This window comes from Bos javanicus, chromosome 8, assembly GCF_032452875.1.
Source record: "Bos javanicus breed banteng chromosome 8, ARS-OSU_banteng_1.0, whole genome shotgun sequence".
NCBI lineage: Eukaryota > Metazoa > Chordata > Mammalia > Artiodactyla > Bovidae > Bos > Bos javanicus.
The window spans coordinates 42,278,510-42,298,934 of record NC_083875.1 but is presented as its reverse complement, the minus strand read 5'-3'; the positions used below and the strand labels follow the sequence as shown (position 1 = coordinate 42,298,934).

Sequence of the window (20,425 nt, the reverse complement as noted above, 5' to 3'; positions counted from 1 at the left end):
TCCCCTGGAGGAGGAAACGGCAACCCACTCCAGCATTCTCACCAGAAGAATCCCAGGGACAGAGTCCCTGGTGGGCTACGGTTCATGGGGTGGGGTCACAAAGAGTCAGACGTGGTGCCCCTGAGCACCTGAGCACGCACACATGGCCTCACCTGAAGCTCTGCGATTCCTCCTCCTCCAAGAAGCTCTCTCAGACTGTTCACTCAAGGTTCTTTCCCCCTGAATCAATGCATACAACTACCTTATATGAATTTGTTTGGTCCTTGTGTACGACTGTCAAACCTTTTCCACTGTGACTTGCTTACTATTCAATATGATAAAAGAGAAAGCTGAGACTGTTTTCTTAAAAAGGACGTTTTTAGAAACCATTTTATAAATAGATTCTTATACAAAGAAGAAACACATATACAGAGCACCCAAATTACCAGTAAGATGGACCCTAGCCCTTCTTTCCTGCACTGGGAGAATAGAACAAGAAAAATGATTCCAACTGGTTCTTAACTGTTTCCACCTAGGCAGTCAGTTTTTCAAGTAGCATTTCTATTCCTTTGCTGGTGTTTTTGCTTTTTTCCAAGGCAGGAATCAGGCTTTTCAGTCCAGCTTTGACTTTATTTGCAACTTCTTGATCAGAACTCTGGAGAAGGCTGAAGAGAGAAGACAGAAATAAACAACAACAAAGTGTATTTCATAAAGCCTCCTAGATTGGTCTGCAAATACTACCTTCAGACACTGTAAAAAATTCAGAGCAGATAGTCAAGAAATGCTCAGAGTAGCTGAGTTAACATCTACGAGTAGGTGTACATGTAGGGAGGCGGGCAGCATAAAAGGTAAGCAGTTAACGAATGGCCTTCTTGCTGAACTCTGTTGCTAAAACATTGACTGAAGGGGCGAAGAGGTTTACCTTATATCTCACCTGTCCAGATTTGAGAAATGCCTCTGACACTCTAGTAACTATACAACCAAGAGCGTGTATTAAAATTCTCAAAGACTGCAATTTCCTGGCCTGTAGAATGGAATCAACAAAAGAATCCACCTTCTACCTCACAGGGTTGTTTTTTGAGGCTCACATGATCTCGTACCTAAAGCACCTAGCCAGAGCCTGACACGTAGTTAAGTACTCGATGTGAGTCACTGAATAAGATAAGGTCAGCTCTGCTCTCTGATTCCTTGCTGGGGCACTCTATCCCAGGTGAGCAGGGCCCTGCAGGCTGGCAACAAGTAGGCCCCTTTCTCTAGATAGGGGCCAGGTCATAGGGACTCTGTTGTCAAACACCAGGGCTGAATTTCTTATTCTCCCCTGACTTCCTCATGACCACATTTACTGACCACTGAAGTACATCCTAGAAAGTAATCACTTGGCACTTTTGAAAGACCTTGGCTGCAATATTTCCATAATGTCCATAGAGAGGAGGGGAAATGAGCAGCCCCCAACAGATTTCCAATGCCTGTGGGAGACAAGCAACAAGTACTGCCTGCCACCTGCAAAGCTGAAAGGTGCCCTCTTAACAGACTTGTGACTCACTAGGTGTTTTTATTTTGTATACCTTGGCTAAACACACAGTCACATTGTGCACAATAGTAATACAAGTTAATATTTACTGAACATACGCATTAGACCCACTGCTAAGCATCACGTATGCATTATCTCATTTAGTTTTCCTAACAACCTAGGATTATTATTAATCTCATTTTACATACAAAAAAAATTAAGGCTCAGGAAAGTCAAATAATTTGTGCAAGGCCACACAGTGAGCTGGGAATGGAACCCATACATTTCAATGCTAGAGAATAATGCTTCCCTGAGTTATTTTTCAGACTGCATACAAGGCTGTTTTTTTTTCCCCAGAATGAGGCTTTTCCACTTACTCCTAAAAAGATTTAGCAAAACAAACAAACCAAAAATAAAAACACATACATGTACTGCATGAGTTTAAAGAAAAATATAAACAAGCAAAGAATCTTGCCAAACAAGTCAAGCACATGACTGACAATAATCTATAACCAAATACACAATAATTATAATAATCAATTATTATCTACAGCTTCACTTCTCTTAGAACCTCAGATATTTCATATTTCAGTTTTAAGGAGTACTCCATAATAAACCTACAGTATCCTTCTCATGTTTGAAATCCATCCAAGGGGAGTTCTGATTGATGATCAATCTTAAAAAATTAATTTTATGGCACTGCCAGAATTTTTAGTTAATTGCATGTAATGTAAGAATATGTCAGTAGGTTGTTAATACTCCAAATGCCTGGTAAAGAAATCCATGTCAAAAAAGTTCATGGTTCAACTAATGGACTCCAGCTGCTCAACATCAACTGGAAAATAAGCTAATTTTAATGAGGAATAATCTAGTGATCAATATCACCTGTGCATCTGGAGACACTGATATACCAAAAAAAAAAGAATGCCCATTTGGAATGTACATACTTGTGAGTACATGTGTACCAAATCAAAATATAAACTGAAGAAATACCTGTGACGTATAAACAATACAAATTAAATTGCAGAGGATCTTGCATGTGAAATACTATGGGAAATTCAAGCTGAAACTGGTAACTGTTTTTTCCAAAGCTTGATGACACAGCAGGGGTAAAAATCAACTGTGATGGCTTTAAAACAACACAGAATCTATTTTAAAATGAATATCCTTAATAGAAGGGTTTTATCTGGGAACAGAATACATGGCAATTTCAATGCCCTGTAAATTATAAACTCAACCTATGTCCAGGCAAAAATATACAAGTTAACCACATGTCTCAATTCACAAATCATTAATTTTCTATCACCTTAATTAGAAACAAAGATAAGCAGGTAGACTATAATAGCTAATGCTTCTCGAATCCTTTCAGAATAGTTGAAAACAAAGAATTATATGTAAAGTCAGTTGTGATTAAAAAAAAAACCTTCATCAGATTCCACAGGAACAAAAAACTAATACATTAAAAAAGCATACAATTATACTGTGGTCAAAACCAAAAATATGGTGAAACAATCAAATGATACCTTGTAAACGCCCTAATTTTATGATCCTTAATATCCAAAAGAGGGCATATGGAAAAAGTGACATTTACTCTCTAATATTTGGCAAATTAAGACCAAGGGTGACTGAGAGGAATGCTGGGCTACTGAAAACAGACATTCCAACTGAGAAATAAATGTGAAGGAACCCCGTTTTACACCAACAGGCGTTTGGATAAGAAGCCTCAGCAGGAAAGGCACACACTCTACATACCTAGAGAGAATAATGGCTCCTCGATTGACACTAGCCCAGGACTTCAGGTTCTTCACACCAACACGTTCTATGAGTGTTTTTGCAAAACAACCTGTAAAATAAACTGAAACTTCATGAACGTCATATACCAATATTTAAACTCCCAATCACTCTCTCTCTACTACTCTTAGAGTGGGAAACATGTTTTAATAAGAAAGCTAATAGAGTTCTCACCCAATATCACTTAACACGATATTGTTAAGCTAAGCTTGACAATGTTAAGCTCAGCTTGATATAACGCGTTTTTAATATAGCCATTTCTTTCAACTCTGACCCAAATCCCCAGCTATGTTTAGCAGTAATTACTCAAGAGAAACAATGAATTTTTATAAAATGCTCACTTGGTCAGGTTTGCATTTCTTTGTACTATTTAATGATTTAACCCTAATCTGAAAGTTATTCAGGAAGTAAAGGTTGTAATAGCAGTGTTTGGTTAAAATCAAGTTGCTCCTCAAGGAAAATGCTCACTCCAAAGGTGCCATGAACACAATTATGTTTTCTCTCTACAACACTAAACATTTGTTCTTCCATCAAAAATACCATTCATCTTTTGTTATTGCAGTACATCTGATTCCCAAGGTTTTAGAGTATATTACCGTATTCACTGGGTCATCTAAGCATGACTAACTCCAGGACAAAGGAGAAACTCTGAATACCAGGATCTGGTACAGATGGAAGTAGGGACAACCTATTTTAAAGGCAGATATCTTGGGTAGGTCCTAAGTATAATTCATTCAGAGATATCCAATAGTGAGGAACCTTTAAAAGCCAAGGGGTCTATGGCTATGTCACTCTGTGGCTTGTGCTTAAGAGGGACAGAAACCAGCTGGTGAGGCAGATGACATTTTGCAAAGGTGGCCACAGCAACATCTCCTTTCCTGCGTCTGCTTCTAGAATAGTGCCACTTCCCCATCTAGAGGTGGAACTGGTATCTTCTGTGAACTGGATGGGCCTTTGTGACTGACATGAAAGTATGGGACAAGTGACCTTAAATCACTCCTGAGGCTAAATCATGAAGTATCACATACCTACTTCATTGTCCTGAAACTCGACCACTATGTTGTAAGGAAACTCAGCACACCAGAGAGGGGGACTGAGACTGCTGGACTTAGCCACTGCCAGTCATGGTGTAAGTGGATACTCCAGCCCCAGGCCAAGTAGCCCTGGATGAGTCAGGGCAGAGCTCCACCAAACACCACCAAATGAATGCCGTTCTGAATACGACTAGGTTTTGAGGCAGCTCGTTCCACAGCAACAGATAACCAAGACTGGTAGCCATGCATTCGGTGCTACGTGAAAATGAAGAATACTTCAGTCCAAGCAGATGTGTTTCAGGGTTGCCAGTGCAAGTGAAATAAGGAGAAAAGTCACTAGAAAATTCTTCACATTTTAAAAGCAAGAAAACTTTTCTGACATAAACTCAGCTCAACTGTGTATCGACTTTTTAATAATGAAAAAGATGATTCAATATATTATTTTTTCTTCAAAGTTTATTACAAGAAGATTTCTTTATTAAAAAAAAAATTACAATGAGAAATAGGGCCAAGTCTATCTTCTTAAAGACAGAGTGAGAAGTGACAGCTCTACTGCTTCCGTGATTGCCTTGCTAGCCATCAGCACTGCAACTTGCCTCAAGACATAAATTCATGATCTGTCACTTTTTCCAGACACAGTAATAGAAAGCCTGAACTGTTTTAACTCAGTGGGAGGAAATCTCTTTAGTGGCTAAAATAGAGTCTGAATCGAGTTTGAATTTAGAAAAAGAAGGTCTGGTCAAAGAGACAGGACTGACAGGGGAAGGACATGCAACTTCTCACTTAGATAAAAGATGCCGTCGTCCTCCTGGGAGCTAAGTTTCTACAGAGCAGCTGTAAGGTTTATGAAAAACCGTGAAGTGCCAAGGACTGGCTTGCTCTTTGGTCATATGCATTCCAAGGCCAAACTGGCATCAGTTCAAAATTCTCTGATAAGGGTAATTTTCTTCTGGTTAGCCTTTCCTCAAAACTAGAGATAAATATGTTTTTCAATTGGGGTGATGATACTCACAAACGAGCCCTCCTACTCAGCTCTCACCATCCTCAAATAAAATGGCATTTTAAAGCACTGGACAAGCTTTTTTTTTGAGGTCTGAAGTAGTAGAAGAGGAAGGGAGGGTGGGAAAGGGAAAGAAAATGGAAAGATTCAAGGAGACAAATCTCCAGAGGAAAAAGTAGTAACCACTAAATCATTTCTTACAGCTATCATGTCTCAACACTCAATAAGCTTTCATCTGAGCTCATAAAAGGCCAGCATAAAGTTCAAGGATGCCAGACATTACTGAAATTTCACATACATATCAGAAGAGGTCAAGTTGCATAGCCTACCTTCTCTTCCACGTTCTTTCATCTTTTTATCTTGCTCAATTAACCACTTCAGAACCAAATGTCCAGCAGGATGTTCTGCTATGTGAAGCTGTAAGTGGTCAAGAACACATTAATTAAGAAGCTGCCTTCATCCACCTGATATCACCACATACGGATAAGGTCTCAGGCGAGCTGCAAGTTCCACATGACCTGCTGCTGCTGCTAAGTCGCTTCAGTCGTGTCTGACTCTGTGCGACCCCAAAGACGGCAGCCCACCAGGCTCCCCAGTCCCTGGGACTCGCCAGGCAAGAACACTGGAGTGGGTTGCCATTGCCTTCTCCAATGCATGAAAGTGAAAAGTGAAAGTGAAGTCGCTTAGTCGTGTTTGACTTTTCGCGACCCCATGGACTGCAGCCTACCAGGCTCCTCCATCCATGGAATTTTCCAGGCAAGAGTACTGGAGTGGGGTGCCATCGCCTTCTCCATCCACAAGGCTTAAGAGGTCTTTATTGAGAATGATTACTACTCCTGGAGAGACAAGACCTACTCCAACCCCAACTGAAACAAATACAGTTATTCAAGATAACACAGCCACCAAAACAGCTCACACTCAGCTTCGTGAGCTCCAGATTGAACAGCCTTACCACTAGGCTCGTCTTAAGATCACACAAACCACTTTTCAGATCATCATATGCAGTTCTGAGGAGCAACACAGTAGAAACACTGAAACCTGATGTTGAACGATGTTTAAGTACAGGTGCCTGAGGAGCACTGCCTGGTGAGCAGAATAAGAAACCATCTTTCCGCTTAACCTCCCTCCTTTTCAAGGGCCATATGAACTGTTTGCATAGAGATCAATCTCTCTGCGTCCAGTGTGGGAGACAAGCTCTATCTTCTTACAGAGGAACTTTCAAGACACAAGCATCATCCCAATTTGTTAATAGGATCTGCTCCATGATGGCAGGAGTCAGGGCATCTCTAAGACCCCTGACCCATTTCTTTCCCCATCTCTTGTGTCAGACAACGGCCAGCTCCCCAAACATGTCTTTCCATCAGGAGCTCACAACCCTGCACGGGACAAGGCCCCAGCAGAACGTGGCTTCTGCCTTCCTCTTCCCTCTGCTCACTGATTTTCAGCCCCCTGTGCCTGCTGTTCTCAAACATGCTGAGCTCTTTACTTCCTCCAGGAGGCTGCACATGGCTCTTCTTTCTGCCTAGAATCTTCTTCCTTCACTCAGCTACCGATCTTCTGGGTCTCAGCTTAGCTTTCACTGCCCTGGGAAGTCCTCTGAGGACAAGTTGGTTCTCATTCATATACAATCCCATAGAACCTAAAGTTTTCCTTCACACCGCTTATCTCTATTCTACAATAAACAATCATTTGTGTACATATTTATTTAACTATAATGTTTCTCCAAGTGGTATTCTCTTTTTTAGGTGGGGGTAGGGGGAGTGTGGGCCACTGTCTAGCACGTAACTGATGCGTGAACCGATAAGCTTGAGATACAAGACAGAATAATACAAGGCCCAAATAACATAAGCAAGAGCAATTAGAAAGAGCAAAGAGGATTCTCCTGATGTCCAGTGGTTAAAAGTCTGCCTGTCTATGCAAGGGACATGGGTCCAGTTCCTGGTCTGGGAATTAAGATACCACGTGCCAATGGGGCAACTAAGCTTGTGCACCGTAACTACTGAAACCCACTCACCCACAGCCTGTGCTCTGCAACAGGAGAACTCACCACAGTGGAAAGCCTGTGCATTGCAGCTAGAGAGCAGCTCCTGCTCGCTGCCACTGGAGAAAGCCTGCACACAGCAACCAAGACCCAACACAGCCAAAAATAAATAATAATTCAAAAAAAAAAGGAAAGAGCATAGAGTTTCTGCTTGAGAGGGAATTAAAAAGACTTCATGGAGAAGGATTCTGAGGACTCGGAAGAATAGGCAGTTTCTGCAGGAAAAGTGCGGGAAAATGGAAGTATGGGCAGCACTTGCGACTGAGAAAAGAAGTACATACAAATGAAGAAGTACAAAAGTCCGCAGCAAATTCTAAACAGAATTAAGAACACAGAGAATGCTGGAAAGACAGCCTGGGTCAGTCATGGACAATATTAACAGGAGTCTGTTTTTACTCTGCAGATAATGTAGAATCATCAAAAGACAGTGAGTGTTAAAGTCAGTGTTAACAGCATTGGTGTTCTGAATTCACAATTTCCAAATGTACTATGGGTAAGGCGTGAGTGAACAATCATTAAAAGGCTCTTTCTAGCAGTGCTCCCAGAGACGGGGGTTTCTGTGGCCATGGCGGCTTTCTCGCCTGTCTCACAGTGGCATCTCACCTCTCCGTCCTTGCCGCCAGGATGTAGCTCTGCCGCTGCCAGGCTGGCAACAGCGTCCATGGCGGGCTGCACGTCTCCTGTGGCGGTGCCCAGGATGTCAGCCACCAGCACGCACGCGGACTTATCCAGGACCACCTCCTGGGCGTGTCCCTGCAGGTAGCTTAACAAGGCTGGAGAAATGGACTCTAAGAGCTCTCGTCGGCGGATCTCTGTGTCTTTCTTACTGTGGGAACATGATGAATGAAGAATCAAGGTAAGATGAATAGCAAAGTTAATGTGGTGCTTTGCTCATACAGAAACCTCTAAGGCTTTTAAGAGCTAATGTCCTGCTCTGCTATAATTGTCTGATTTCTGCTGTGCACATGGATAAGCAATTGGAGGCTAGGATATCTTTCATTTTTGGGTCCCCAGGATCTGAACAGTGCCTGGCACAGAATGGGCACTCAGTAAGTGAAGCTCACCTTGTGTAACACACACACACACACCCCCTCCAAACCAAATAAAGACAACAACAAAATATCTCACAAGACAACACATGTTTAGATTACAGTATGGATTCTGCTCTCTAGAGGACCTGACTAACTGGTTGCTTTAAATATAAAGCAAAATCACAAAAACACCACACACCCAGCCACCTACTATGTGCTGGGTCCCAGAGGCATTCTTTTGGCAGGATACTTTCATTTCCTTTTCAGGATAAAAACTTTTAAGAATCTGCCACAACTACAGGCTTAAAAATGGAATTCACCTTTGGAGTTTGAGGGAGGAAGCATGAGATGTGGACACGTGTGCCACTCAAAATGAATGAACAACCAGAGTGGGCTTAAGCCCTTACCTGTGTGCATTACCGTCTCCCTTCTGCAGAACTTCAATGATCTCTCGTACCGTGTGGGCAGGATCTCTGGGGCTTAGTAAATACAATAGGACCTTCCTTCCATATTTGTCATTTACTATGTTCGGCAAGGAATTGATAATTTCCTGTAAAATTATAGAAACAGAAAGTGAAACTATACATTTAAACTATGCTTAGAATCTGAATGGAAAAGAAGGATACATAACTTTCCCCCAACATAATGAAAAATGTACAGCTAGTTCTGAAATCGTCTCATTAAAGCTAAAGAAATTTCTTACACAAGGAACACAGAACTGCTTCTCTACTGGGACTAGCGTTACTGAACAATCCATTTATAGCTGACTGACCAAGCCCAAGGACTTAAGGAGCTAACTCATTCATCGTAACCAATATTTCTTAGGCGGCCATTACTTGGGACACTGCTTGCTGGGGCCACTGAGCAGATACAGTTAATTTGCAGCTGCACTTAAATGCAGCATCAGCATTGATCGGGACCATTCTTCCTAGAATTTCCCCACTGAGATGTATGTGAACGGAGATAAAGAAACTCTGTTAAATAGAACAAGTGGATAAAGGCTTTTAAAGTTAGGTTACTTATTCACAGCAAATGAAGTATCGCATGAAAAACAAAAAGAGGGGGGAAGGGAAATAACTGCAGAAAGACTCTATGGAGCAGCTACACATAATTGCTTTCTATGACATTTCCCATCAAGTTACCAAGAACAGTAACCTCCTTTTCTAGTTGTTTGAGTTTAAGGAACAAAGGCCATGTCATCCCCACCCCAAATGAGCTCCCATATAGATTTGGTGATGTCTACTAAGACAGAGAAATCACTGTGTAAAAATTCCTTTATTCTAAATATGAAACAAAAAAATCATTCGCCTTCCCCTAACATTCCTATTTCTTATAAAACAAACCTAATAAATATTCAAAGCCATGTGCATCTGAACACCAGAGATACTTCAGAACTGGTTGGGGCCACAGAAAAACTCCAGCCCAACCACACACATTTACAGAAATGAGGAACCCCGAAAGTGGGGAGGTGACCCACAGGATGACGCTGGGTGTTAGTAAAAGGGCCCTGACTAGTTTTGGTCCCCTGACTTTCCAACTCTAGTCTCTCTCAAACAGAACATGTACCCCCTCATCAGGAAAGGAATTCTCTAGGAGATGTTATACTCAGATCTGCTATTCTCTTTAGTGTCTATCAATCAGAATGAGATTAGTAATTTTAGTGGGGGAAAAAAAACAAGCTGGAAAATATGTACAATAGATATCACCACCTCAAAATGAATACAATTTTAAACCACTCAGAAAAAATGAACTTAAAATTTCAGTAAAAAAGGGGAAGACAGAAAAAAAAAAGTACATAATTTACCATGGGGATGGGAGCTTTTCTCCAATTTCAAGGTAAACTTGCCTCAAAGTAGACTCAATATATGGATTTCTGATAAAGAACATTTAGTGCCACAAATATGGGCTATCTTTAATGTGGCTTTTTCAATTTCAATTTTAACTAAGGCATAAAAGAAAACAAATGCTTTAATCAGTTGAAGGAAGAGACTGAGAATTACATTAGCTTAGGTGAATTTCTACAATCGCTAAAACTCCATAACTTTGCTGTCTTTAAAAAACACTCTGGAGTATTATACCTTTAAAACATTTGATTTTTTGAAGGGAAAAAACCAAAAAGGGAAGGTGGGGGGTGGGGTATGCTGTGAAGAACTATAAATGGCTGCTATTTAGCTATTTTCTCTTGGTATAGGAAGAAAAGGGGGGTGGCATGAAGCCAGCATGTATTCTTCAATGGACTTGGTCTTCTCTACACTTAGGGCTAGTGCAGTGTATTTAGCTTAGGCCGAAATGGCTTCACTTTAACACAAGATGCATATAAAACCCATGCAAAACTACTACTCAAGGACTAGCCCCCAAATTCACTGAAATTTAACTACCTTTCAGTTTGCAATTAAGGAATTTAGAATCTACATTCAGCTTGGTCTGTTTCTTGAAATAGCATAATGTTTATAAACTAACAATCCTAAGAAACTAAAAAATGTTTACTTAAAAATGTGTCATTTAATTCTCCCCCAACTCCTACTATCTTGGGAAAAAAAGGCAGTCTGAGTGATGCTGTTTTATGGAATTCTAATTCATTTCTATTTAACCTGGGGTACACAAAGGAGAGAAAATTCTAGATGATCACTTGGGGAACACCGAGTGTCAGAACACGCAGAGACAAGAAGAGGGAGCTATAAAGCGCAGCTGATTTGTGTTGAATTTGGTCTTTGAGTTCAAGTTGTGTAGCCTTTGGAAAAACCTTAAACCTCCCTACACATCAATTCCCTTCTCTGTGCAAAAGGAAATTGATATATCTGCCCAACCTGTGGGCCACTACCAGGAGTAAATCAAAAAATTCACTCTGCAAACTGGGAAGTGCTATGTCATTTTCTTCATATAAAAAACTCCTCTCAATGTACAGCACCTTTAACTATGGAGATTAAATAAAGCTGATGGGGTCATGAGTCTAGCATCCTCAAAAGAGAACTCCAACAACAAAGGTTCAAATGCACAGGTTTTCAATTCACTTTCCCTCTGACTTAGAGAAAATCAAAACAATTTTAATTGTTGCAACTTCTTTCCCTTATTTATTTTACTCTAAAGCAGGTATGCCCAAAGAAAGGCAATGCCAAAGAATGTTCAAACTACCACACACACTAGTATCTCACACACTAGCAAAGTAATGCTCAAAATTCTCCAAGCGAGCCTTCAACTGTATGTGAACCGAGAAGTTCCAGATGTTCAAGCTGGATTTTAAAAAGGCAGAGTTCAAACTGCCAACATCCATTGGATCACAGAAAAAGCAAGAGAGTTCCAGAAAAACATCGACTTCTGCTTTATTGACTATGCCAAAGCCTTTGTGTGGATCACAACAAACTATGGAAAATTCTTAACAGATGGAAATACCAGAGCACCTCCCTCCCTCCTGAGAAAGCTGTATGCAGGTCAAGAATCAACAGTTAGAACTGAACATGGAACAACAGGCTGGTTCCAAAATGGGAAAGGAGTATATCAAGGCTGTACATTGTCACCCTGTTTATTTAATTTATATGCAGAGTACATCATGCGAAATGCTGGGCTGGATGAAGCACAAGCTGAAATCAAGATTGCTGGGAGAAATATTAATAACCTCAGATATGCAGATGACACCTCCCTTATGGCAGAAAGCAAAGAGAACTCAAGAGCCTTTTGATGAAAGTGAAAGAGGAGAGTGAAAAAGTTGGCTTGAAACATTCAAAAAACTTAGATCATGGCATCCGGTCCCATCACTTCATGGCAAATAGATGGGGAAACAATGGAAACAGTGGCAGACTTTATTTTCTTGGGCTCCCAAATCACTGCAGATGTTGACTGTAGCCATGAAATTAAAAGATGCTTGCTCCTTGGAAGAAAAGCTATGACCAACCTAGATGGCATATTAAAAAGCAGAGACATTACTTTGCTGACAAAGGTCTGTCTGGTCAAAGCTATGGCTTTTCTAGTAGTCATGTACGGATGTGAGAGTTGGACCATAAAGAAAGCTGCTGGTGCTGCTGCTAAGTCGCTTCAGTCGTGTCCGACTCTGTGCGACCCCATAGACGGCAGCCCACCAGGCTCCACCGTCCCTGGGATTCTCCAGGCAAGAACACTGGAGTGGGTTGCCATTTCCTTCTCCAATGCATGAAAGTGAAAAGTGAAAGTGAAGTCGCTCAGTCGTGTCTGACTCCTAGCGACCCCATGGACTACAGCCTACCAGGCTCCTCCGTCCATGGGATTTTCCAGGCAAGAGTACTGGAGTGGGGTGCCATCGCCTTTTCCATTAAGAAAGCTGAGCACCAAAGAATTGATGCTTTTGAACTGTGGTATTGGAGAAGACTCTTGAGAGTCCCTTGGACTGCAAGGAGATCAAACCAGTCCACGCTAAAGGAAATCAGTCCTGAATATTCCTTGGAAGGACTAATGCTGAAGCTGAAGCTCCAATACTTTGGCTACCTGATGCGAAGAACTGACTCACTGAAAAAGACCCTGTTGCTGGGAAAGATAGAAGGCAGGAGGAAAAGGGGACAACAGAGGATGAAATGGTTGGATGGCATCACCGACTTGATGGACATGAGTTTGAACAAGCTTCGGGAGGTGGTGATGGACAGGGAGGCCTGGCATGCTGCAGTCCATGGGGTTGCAAAGAGTCAGGCGCGACTGAACTGAACTGAAGTGAAAGAAGGTATGTACACAGAAGAAAAGTGAAGGAAGAACAAAAGAACTCCCTTGTGAAAACCTGTGGCCATTCTGACCTTGTGATGGACCCTTGTCAGACTCTTTGGCACTCCTGTTTCACCACCCTCTTTTAAGAAAGAAAGGTACAACTCAAAATGAAAGGTACACACTGCAAGCAGGGTTAGAGCACACACGGATTTTCAGTGGAAGAAAGAAACGCAAAATGCCCATCCATGGTGCTCGTTCCTCCATGGGAGGTTGTGTGTGGAACAAAAAGAAATGCAGGCTGGCCTTAACCTTAAAGAGCTAAAATCTAGCAGAATAGGCAAGAAAACACAATAAAAAGTTAAAACTAAAAATAAGGGATTTAAATAATGAATAAAAACAGAAATGTAAAAAGAAAGACCACTGGCAGTGATTGAGTGTTTTGTTTAAAAAATACAGTGATTTATCCAGAAGTCCAACTTTTGGGCTGTACTCAAAAACTTGGGATGTGGTTATTAAAAGTAGTGTTTGGTTTTGTAAGATAGAAAAGCTATGGAGACTGGTTGCAGATCAATGTGAATATACTTAATATCACTTAACTGTACACTTAAAAATGGTTAAGATGGAAAATTTTATCACAATTAGAAAGAAAAACAAGTTGGAAGACCTAGCTCCATGGGGCTCACATTCCCAGAGATGGGAGCTGGGGGTGGCTATTGCCTTGGACAAGGCACGGACACTCCCCACCTTTCTTCACAGCGCCTCCACCACCCCTCCAACTTGGCGTGCCTCACTCATTTACCTGCCTGGTCAATGAATGTTTCTGAGTCTGTAAGCCCTGGGTGAGATCACGACTAACTGCTAAATGAACAGACGGTAAGGACAAAAACCTGTAAGAGTTGAGAGGATGTGGACAGCAGGTCCAGTTGGGAGATCAGAGAACACTATGTGGAAATTAAACTGGAGCTTGGTTTTAAAGCAAAAAGGAGTGCTTGTTAGGCTACAATGTTAACCTGACATTTCAGGAAAACCAGTTACTCTGAATAGAGTGCTTAGCAACACTAAGCTTTCTTGGCTATTTTTATAAGCACTGCATAATGCAACAGGTTTCGTAGTGGCTGGGCGGGTAACACAGACACATGACTCTTTATAAACATATGGGCAGCATATCTGGCAAGCCTCAGTTCTGCTAAGGAAATGCCTCAGAGAAATGAGGAGACATGCAAGAATAATTATAGAACTGTTTGCAATAGCAAAAAATAATAACAGTGTTTAAAGTTTTAAACACTATAAACCACCTAAACATCCATCAACAGAAAAATGGAAAAATCAACTGTGGTGTATTCATACAGTAGAAAATTATTTGGCATTGAAAAACGAATGGTTTAGAACAACTGTGGATAAACCATGGCCTGTGCTTCCTGTGAGTTAAGAATATATATTTTTGAACATTTTAATGTGCTGTTTAAAAAATAAAAAGCAAACAAGAATATGCTACAGAGACCAGATTTAGGCCCACAAATCCTAAAATAATTACTATCTGGCCATTTACTAAAAAAGTTTGTTGACCCTGATGATGAGTGACAAATACAATGCCAAAGCAAAGAGCAAGTTGCAGGAGAAAGCACACATCTCTTATATAGAATTTGTAAACATGTAAATACTGTAAACATTTACATATAGCAAAAGGATAAGGGAATGCATGCCAATAGTAAGTACCAATCCATCAGAACAGATATGAGAGGATGGGAAGGGGGGTGGTGTATATATAGATTATATTAAAAAAAAAAAAAAGAGGACACAAGGGTCTTGAACTTCAACTCTATTTGCCAAGTTTTACTTCTGCATGCCCAATCAGTCGGGAGGCTGGGTGTTCACTGGTATTTTCCTTTATACCTAACTGTACAGCATTTTAGAGATAATACATGTAAAAGTATGCATCAATATTTATTCACTCTCGAAGAGCAACTGGTCAGTGTACTTACTTCCTTTCGAGAGACTCACTGCTCTCAAAGCAGCTGCACCACACCAACAATTCCAGGATTGGATTTTTAAGTCTGCTTATTTTGGAAAGCAAAATAGGTGGGAAACAGTGAGTATCCATTTTGAAAGGTGAGGGCTCAGCTGACCAGGCTGTGATTTCAACCTGCCATTTCAGAAGTCTGGTTACCCTAAACAGAATGCTTAGCAACACTAAGCTTTCCTGGGTATTTTTAAAAAGCACTGCATACTGCCACAGGTTTTGTGGTGGATGGGCGGGGGAAATGCAAGCACAATTAGCATTCCAGAATTTTATCGCTAGCTACAGAGTTTAATGATACACAGAACCCAGTGAGCATTTGTCAGCTAGAGGCAGGACATCAGCAAATGAGGCCATTTTCAGCGTAAGCTACCATAAGTATGAGAAAGTCACTAGGAATGTGGGTTAAACAGTTGTGGGAATCAAGCTGGTAAGCACGAGGAATTAACACTGCTTCAACAGCAACTGTAAGTGGGATAAATCTTTGGAAAAAAATAATCTAGCAGACAATCGTGGCAAATTCTGAAGGAAGCTGGGTTTCTCTTAAAATCCATTTGGAACAGTTATGCAAATTTTAGTTGTCATGAAAATATTAAACAAAAGCAAGTGTTCAATAGCCCAGTCTGTTTCCATTTTCATGAAACAACTTTATTCATTAGCCAATCTATGGCCTCACATTTCTGTCACTGGAATGAAAAACAAGCATTATTGATTGGAGTCAAAAGGGTAATAAAGTCACAAGGAACGTGTCAAAATACTCAGTTAGTGACATGAAAGTCTTGCCAACTTGTTTCTTCCCACAATCCTATTCCAGAGAAAGTCATCACAATCCTAAAACAGTCAAGGGAAAAGCTGGAAAATGACAGCAAGGGCATGAGAAATTCACACACTGGGACGTACAGCTGGCTTCTAAGAGAACAAATCTCCTGCCCCTTCACTAGTTGGGATACTCTCCCTGATCACCCAGCTCCACTGGTCCAGCAGGACTGAGAGAGGCCTCAGCACCACCACAGCCAACAGGGCAGTCCTCTTTCTGAACATTCACATGCTGCTCCCTGCAGAGAGTGTGGAAGCAGCTTCTGTCACTGAGATGTCTGCAATGACCCCATCTATGTCTAACACCCTTCAGATGAACAACTGGTGTCTATACTTATGCGGCTTTAAAACCCTTCCCTTATCCCTTCCCCTACAACCTGTATCACACGCCCAACACCACTTGTCCGCTAGAAATAAAGGAAGGAAAAATAAAAGCAGATCACAGGATCAGAAGTCAGAAAAGTGGGCAGTAATTAAAGAACGAAGAAAATTATTTTATAATGTAGTTTCTATATTGGTGCAGGGTTTGTTTTTTTTTTTTTTTTAGAGAATATTCAGTTTTTCAGAGGGCAAATTTAGTCAGGACAATGTACTGATAAGGCAGGACAGATGTATTGATAAGCTATGCAGAGGTAGTTTCTCCAAAGGGCGAGAGAAAAAGGTCGTGGATATCTTCTGCCTGGGGGGACGTAAGTTCCTGAATAACTAAAGAATTACTATGTAAATAAATTTCTGATCAAATCTAAACACTGCATTGCTGATTTTTCATTTACTATGGGGTTGGCCAGAAAGTTCATTAAGAGTTTTTCCGTAGTATTGTATGGAAAAACCAAAACGAACTTTTTGGCCAACCCCAAATCATATGGTCTAAGAAGTCCTGCTATTCTAATTTAAGCAGTCTTTTACATGTTTAAAGCAATATTAATTAGTAATATCAAGTAACAAGACTATGGTTTGTATAGGAATAAAGCAACCCTCCAAATTAGGCTTAATTAAAGCAACTAAAAAATAACAAATACTGACAGAAAGCACACTTTACACATCTATGTGTGAAATCAAACTTAAATGTTAAAAAATGATATATCCATTTAACTTAAATTCAAGACCATGCAAATTACTTACTGATATGATTATCTGTTTCACAAGCTTCGTATCATCAATACAATCAAAGGCTGCCAGTAAAACCAAGTGGGAATATTGGCCCTGTTGGAATTAGAAACCAGTAAAAGTTAAAAGATACACAGATTCTCCCTTTTCTTTCACCCATGGAGTTATTTTAAGGTTATCAACCTGACAACTTATCCAGCATAATAGAAACGGGATAGATAAAAGTCCCTCAAAGAAACGTGCTCTCTTACCAGGACCTAGTTAATTACATTCTAGGTTGAGTAACAAAAAGAAAGAAACAGAGGAGCACATTCTTCAATATCAAATAGCTGAGACTCATTTTTGAAACTAACCAGATACCTCTTAAAAATAGGTATCCTGTTAATGAATAGCTACTTTAAGATTAAATTCAAAAGAAAATTACAGTCAAAGTGGGAGGAAAAAAAGGAATATAAAGTAATACGTTAAACTATGTATAGCATTTCAATTATGAAAATAAAAATAAAATAATATATATATAAAATATACATAATACACACAAAAAAAATCCTGGAAGGAAAAATCCTGTCACCTTTGGGTTGAAGGATTACAAATGATTTTTCACTTTCTTTTGAAAAATTACACAATTGCTTTAAAATAATCTTATATAATAAAAATAGAAACACTAAAAAAAACTAGAAGAATATACTTAAATACTGCATATGAGAATAAGATGAAGTGAATTGCTTTTAAAAACTATAGCAGCACGAGAGTACATAAATATACATTAGGACTTTCACAACTGTCACTCTTTAAATAACAGAATTATTTTCATAATGCTGACAGTGTTCCAAAGATTTAAAGAATTTCTACTTTATGTTAAAGAAGAGTTTTCAAAGCTTCTGGCATATTTCTTTTCTATCCCAGATGATGATATAAAATTTTTTTAACTCTAGAGGTATTTGACTTTTGCTACCAACCAATGGATTTCTCTGGTGATATATAGATATATAGAGAGAGAAATAAAATGACCCCTGAGATGAATTAAGTGAAGGAAACAAAGTAGAGAACACTGTGCTTATAGTACACAACCACCGGTTTTCTGGTTCTTTAAGTCCCACACACGGAAGTGTATGCAGTGCAAAATATCACTGGGTGAATACAGAAGATGGAACAGAATTTAAGTGAGAAACAGACAATTCCACAATTATAGCTCTAAGTTTTATGACACTTCCTCAGCAACTGACAGAAGTAGACAGTGATAAATAAGTCAGCAAAAACATCCATGATCTGAAAACACTACCAATCATTTTGATCTAACTGACATTTATAGAGGACTACAGCCACACATTCTTTTCAAGACATTAAGACAGACCATATGCTGGGCCGTAAGTCATAAATTTTAAAAGACTGAAACAAGACAGAGTATATCCTAATATATGGAAATTAAACACTTCCAAATAACCCAGAGACCAAACCCATGGACAGTATTAGCTTATCTCACCTCCTTAGAAGCAACTCCTTAAGATAAAACAGGCACTGCATTGCTAATTTATTAACTTTGCAATGCCTTGTGGGGATTTGGTTCTCCAAAGAAAAAGTATTGTTGATATTACAAAATTGGAAAACAATCTAACTTTATTACTGAAGACTTTTAATATCTTTCATAACTTTCTCTTTTGATGTCATTTTATTTTTAAATTTTTATTTTATATTGGAGTACAATCGATTTACAATGTTGTGTTAGTTTCAGCCGTAGAGCAAAGTGATTCAGTTATATATATACATGGAGTTCTCTGTGCTACACTGTAGATCTTTGTCGATTATTCACTGTCTATATAGTAGTGTGCATATGTTAATCCCAAAATCCTAATTTATCCACCCCTCCCAAATAAGGGAACTTTCCAGTAACATTCTATTTTTATTCATTTCTAAATCAAAATATTCAAATTAAAATGCTATACAAAAAGATTTAATGATGAATCATAAAAAATTCTCATACTTTGAAAACAACTCATTAGAGAATCTCTTCCTCCATTTTGTTCCAAGCAAGTTGGCTGCCTTCTCCATGGTTTTATATTCTCTTCCTAGTCTAGAACCCTACAGAAGATGACAGTATATAATCTCAGAGCTCTAATTTATCTGAGTTTGAATTATCATTTACTATATCAAGTATTCATTAGATGCCAATAGTGCTTACTGGAATTTTTTATAGGGAAAAGTTGTTGATATCACTCATTTTTAGTTCACCTGCAAATTAGAAGCTATAAAACATAATATAAAAAAAATTAAAAAATTGAAAATTAATGCTTATTACTACATATATTTTAGAATTACTATGGAAAATGACTTAGTTTATTTAAATACAGAGATATTATTTTTTGAGGTAATTATTTCCTCAGAAGAAACACATTTTATATCCTCTAATTTCATTTGAAAAGCTGTTAAAACATCTCCAAAAGATTTCAAAGAATGAAAAAAAAAAAAAAGATTTCAAAGAATTATAAAACTTAGAACTAAAATTTTCTTTGACCATACTAAAGATTTAATTGAAGAAAAAAGAGAGACAAGTTTCACTTTCTGTTATGTTTTTGATGATAATGAAAACAGGTTAACAAGTTTCTGAAGTGGTTTCCCTAAACACTAAATATTAAGGTCTTCAAAATTATCTAATAAAAATGGAAAACTGCCAAAGTACAATGTCAAATGAAAAACAAACTCATTTTGTATAAATTTAATAATATGTAAAAATACATGTATATGCATATATTTAGATTATAATGAAATAAAATAACAAGTAATTTTCTTGATAATTTTCTAAATTTTTCTAATTTCCTATAATTTTACTATTCAAAAGTATTAAAAGAAATATGCAGTTTTTATACTTACATTAGCCACCTTTTCAATGTAAGTCTTCATTGTTTTCACAATCACTTTTCTGTCCTTAAAAAAGAAAAATTGTCTCAATGAACTTACAGTTACAGATTTAGTTATAGATAGCTATAGATTAAGGTATTTCGTAGTTAGAAATTTTATATAATCCTAAACTTCTACTGGAGTGGCATACTTTTCATTAGTGAAAACAGTTATTTAGCCAGAACAAAAAAATGCAATATACTATAAGAATTCCTCTCAGAGCTACTATAATCTTAGACTTCTTTGTGACATTCCATTGAGACATAAATATGGAAGCATGAAATTATCAGCTGCAAGGCAAGCCTGGTAAAACTACTTTCCTTTATACTAAAAACTGAGATGCCTCTTCCAATATCTGAGCTGTCTTCAAATGCATAAAAGTCAAGCATACAGATGGCATTCAATACATTATTTATTGAATAGAAATTAAATTTGTATTAAAAACTGGACAAAGTACAACTGTCCTTTAAAGGAGAATATACCAATTAAGGAAATGAGGATCATTTCTATTAAGCTTCTATAATTAATATGGATCTGTA

At 38.8% G+C, this 20,425-nt stretch overlaps 1 protein-coding gene across 6 annotated transcripts in view; it reads right to left on the bottom strand.

Moving 5' to 3' along the window:
• Positions 1 to 338: 338 nt before the first annotated feature.
• Positions 339 to 20,425, bottom strand: part of PUM3 (pumilio RNA binding family member 3) — a 41,283-nt gene continuing 21,196 nt past the window's right edge. For 4 of the 6 annotated variants that reach the window (XM_061425415.1, XM_061425419.1, XM_061425416.1 and 1 more), the window contains exons 12-18: positions 19,860 to 19,913; positions 17,007 to 17,087; positions 8,794 to 8,936; positions 7,959 to 8,181; positions 5,644 to 5,731; positions 3,242 to 3,344; positions 339 to 644 (exon numbers count right to left, since the gene is read on the bottom strand). In XM_061425415.1, the coding sequence (XP_061281399.1) occupies positions 512 to 644; positions 3,242 to 3,344; positions 5,644 to 5,731; positions 7,959 to 8,181; positions 8,794 to 8,936; positions 17,007 to 17,087; positions 19,860 to 19,913 (825 nt within the window). In that variant the 3' untranslated portion in view covers positions 339 to 511. The remainder of the gene's footprint in view (positions 645 to 3,241; positions 3,345 to 5,643; positions 5,732 to 7,958; positions 8,182 to 8,793; positions 8,937 to 17,006; positions 17,088 to 19,859; positions 19,914 to 20,425) is intronic. The other 2 variants (XM_061425418.1, XM_061425421.1) reach the window with 1 other exon arrangement.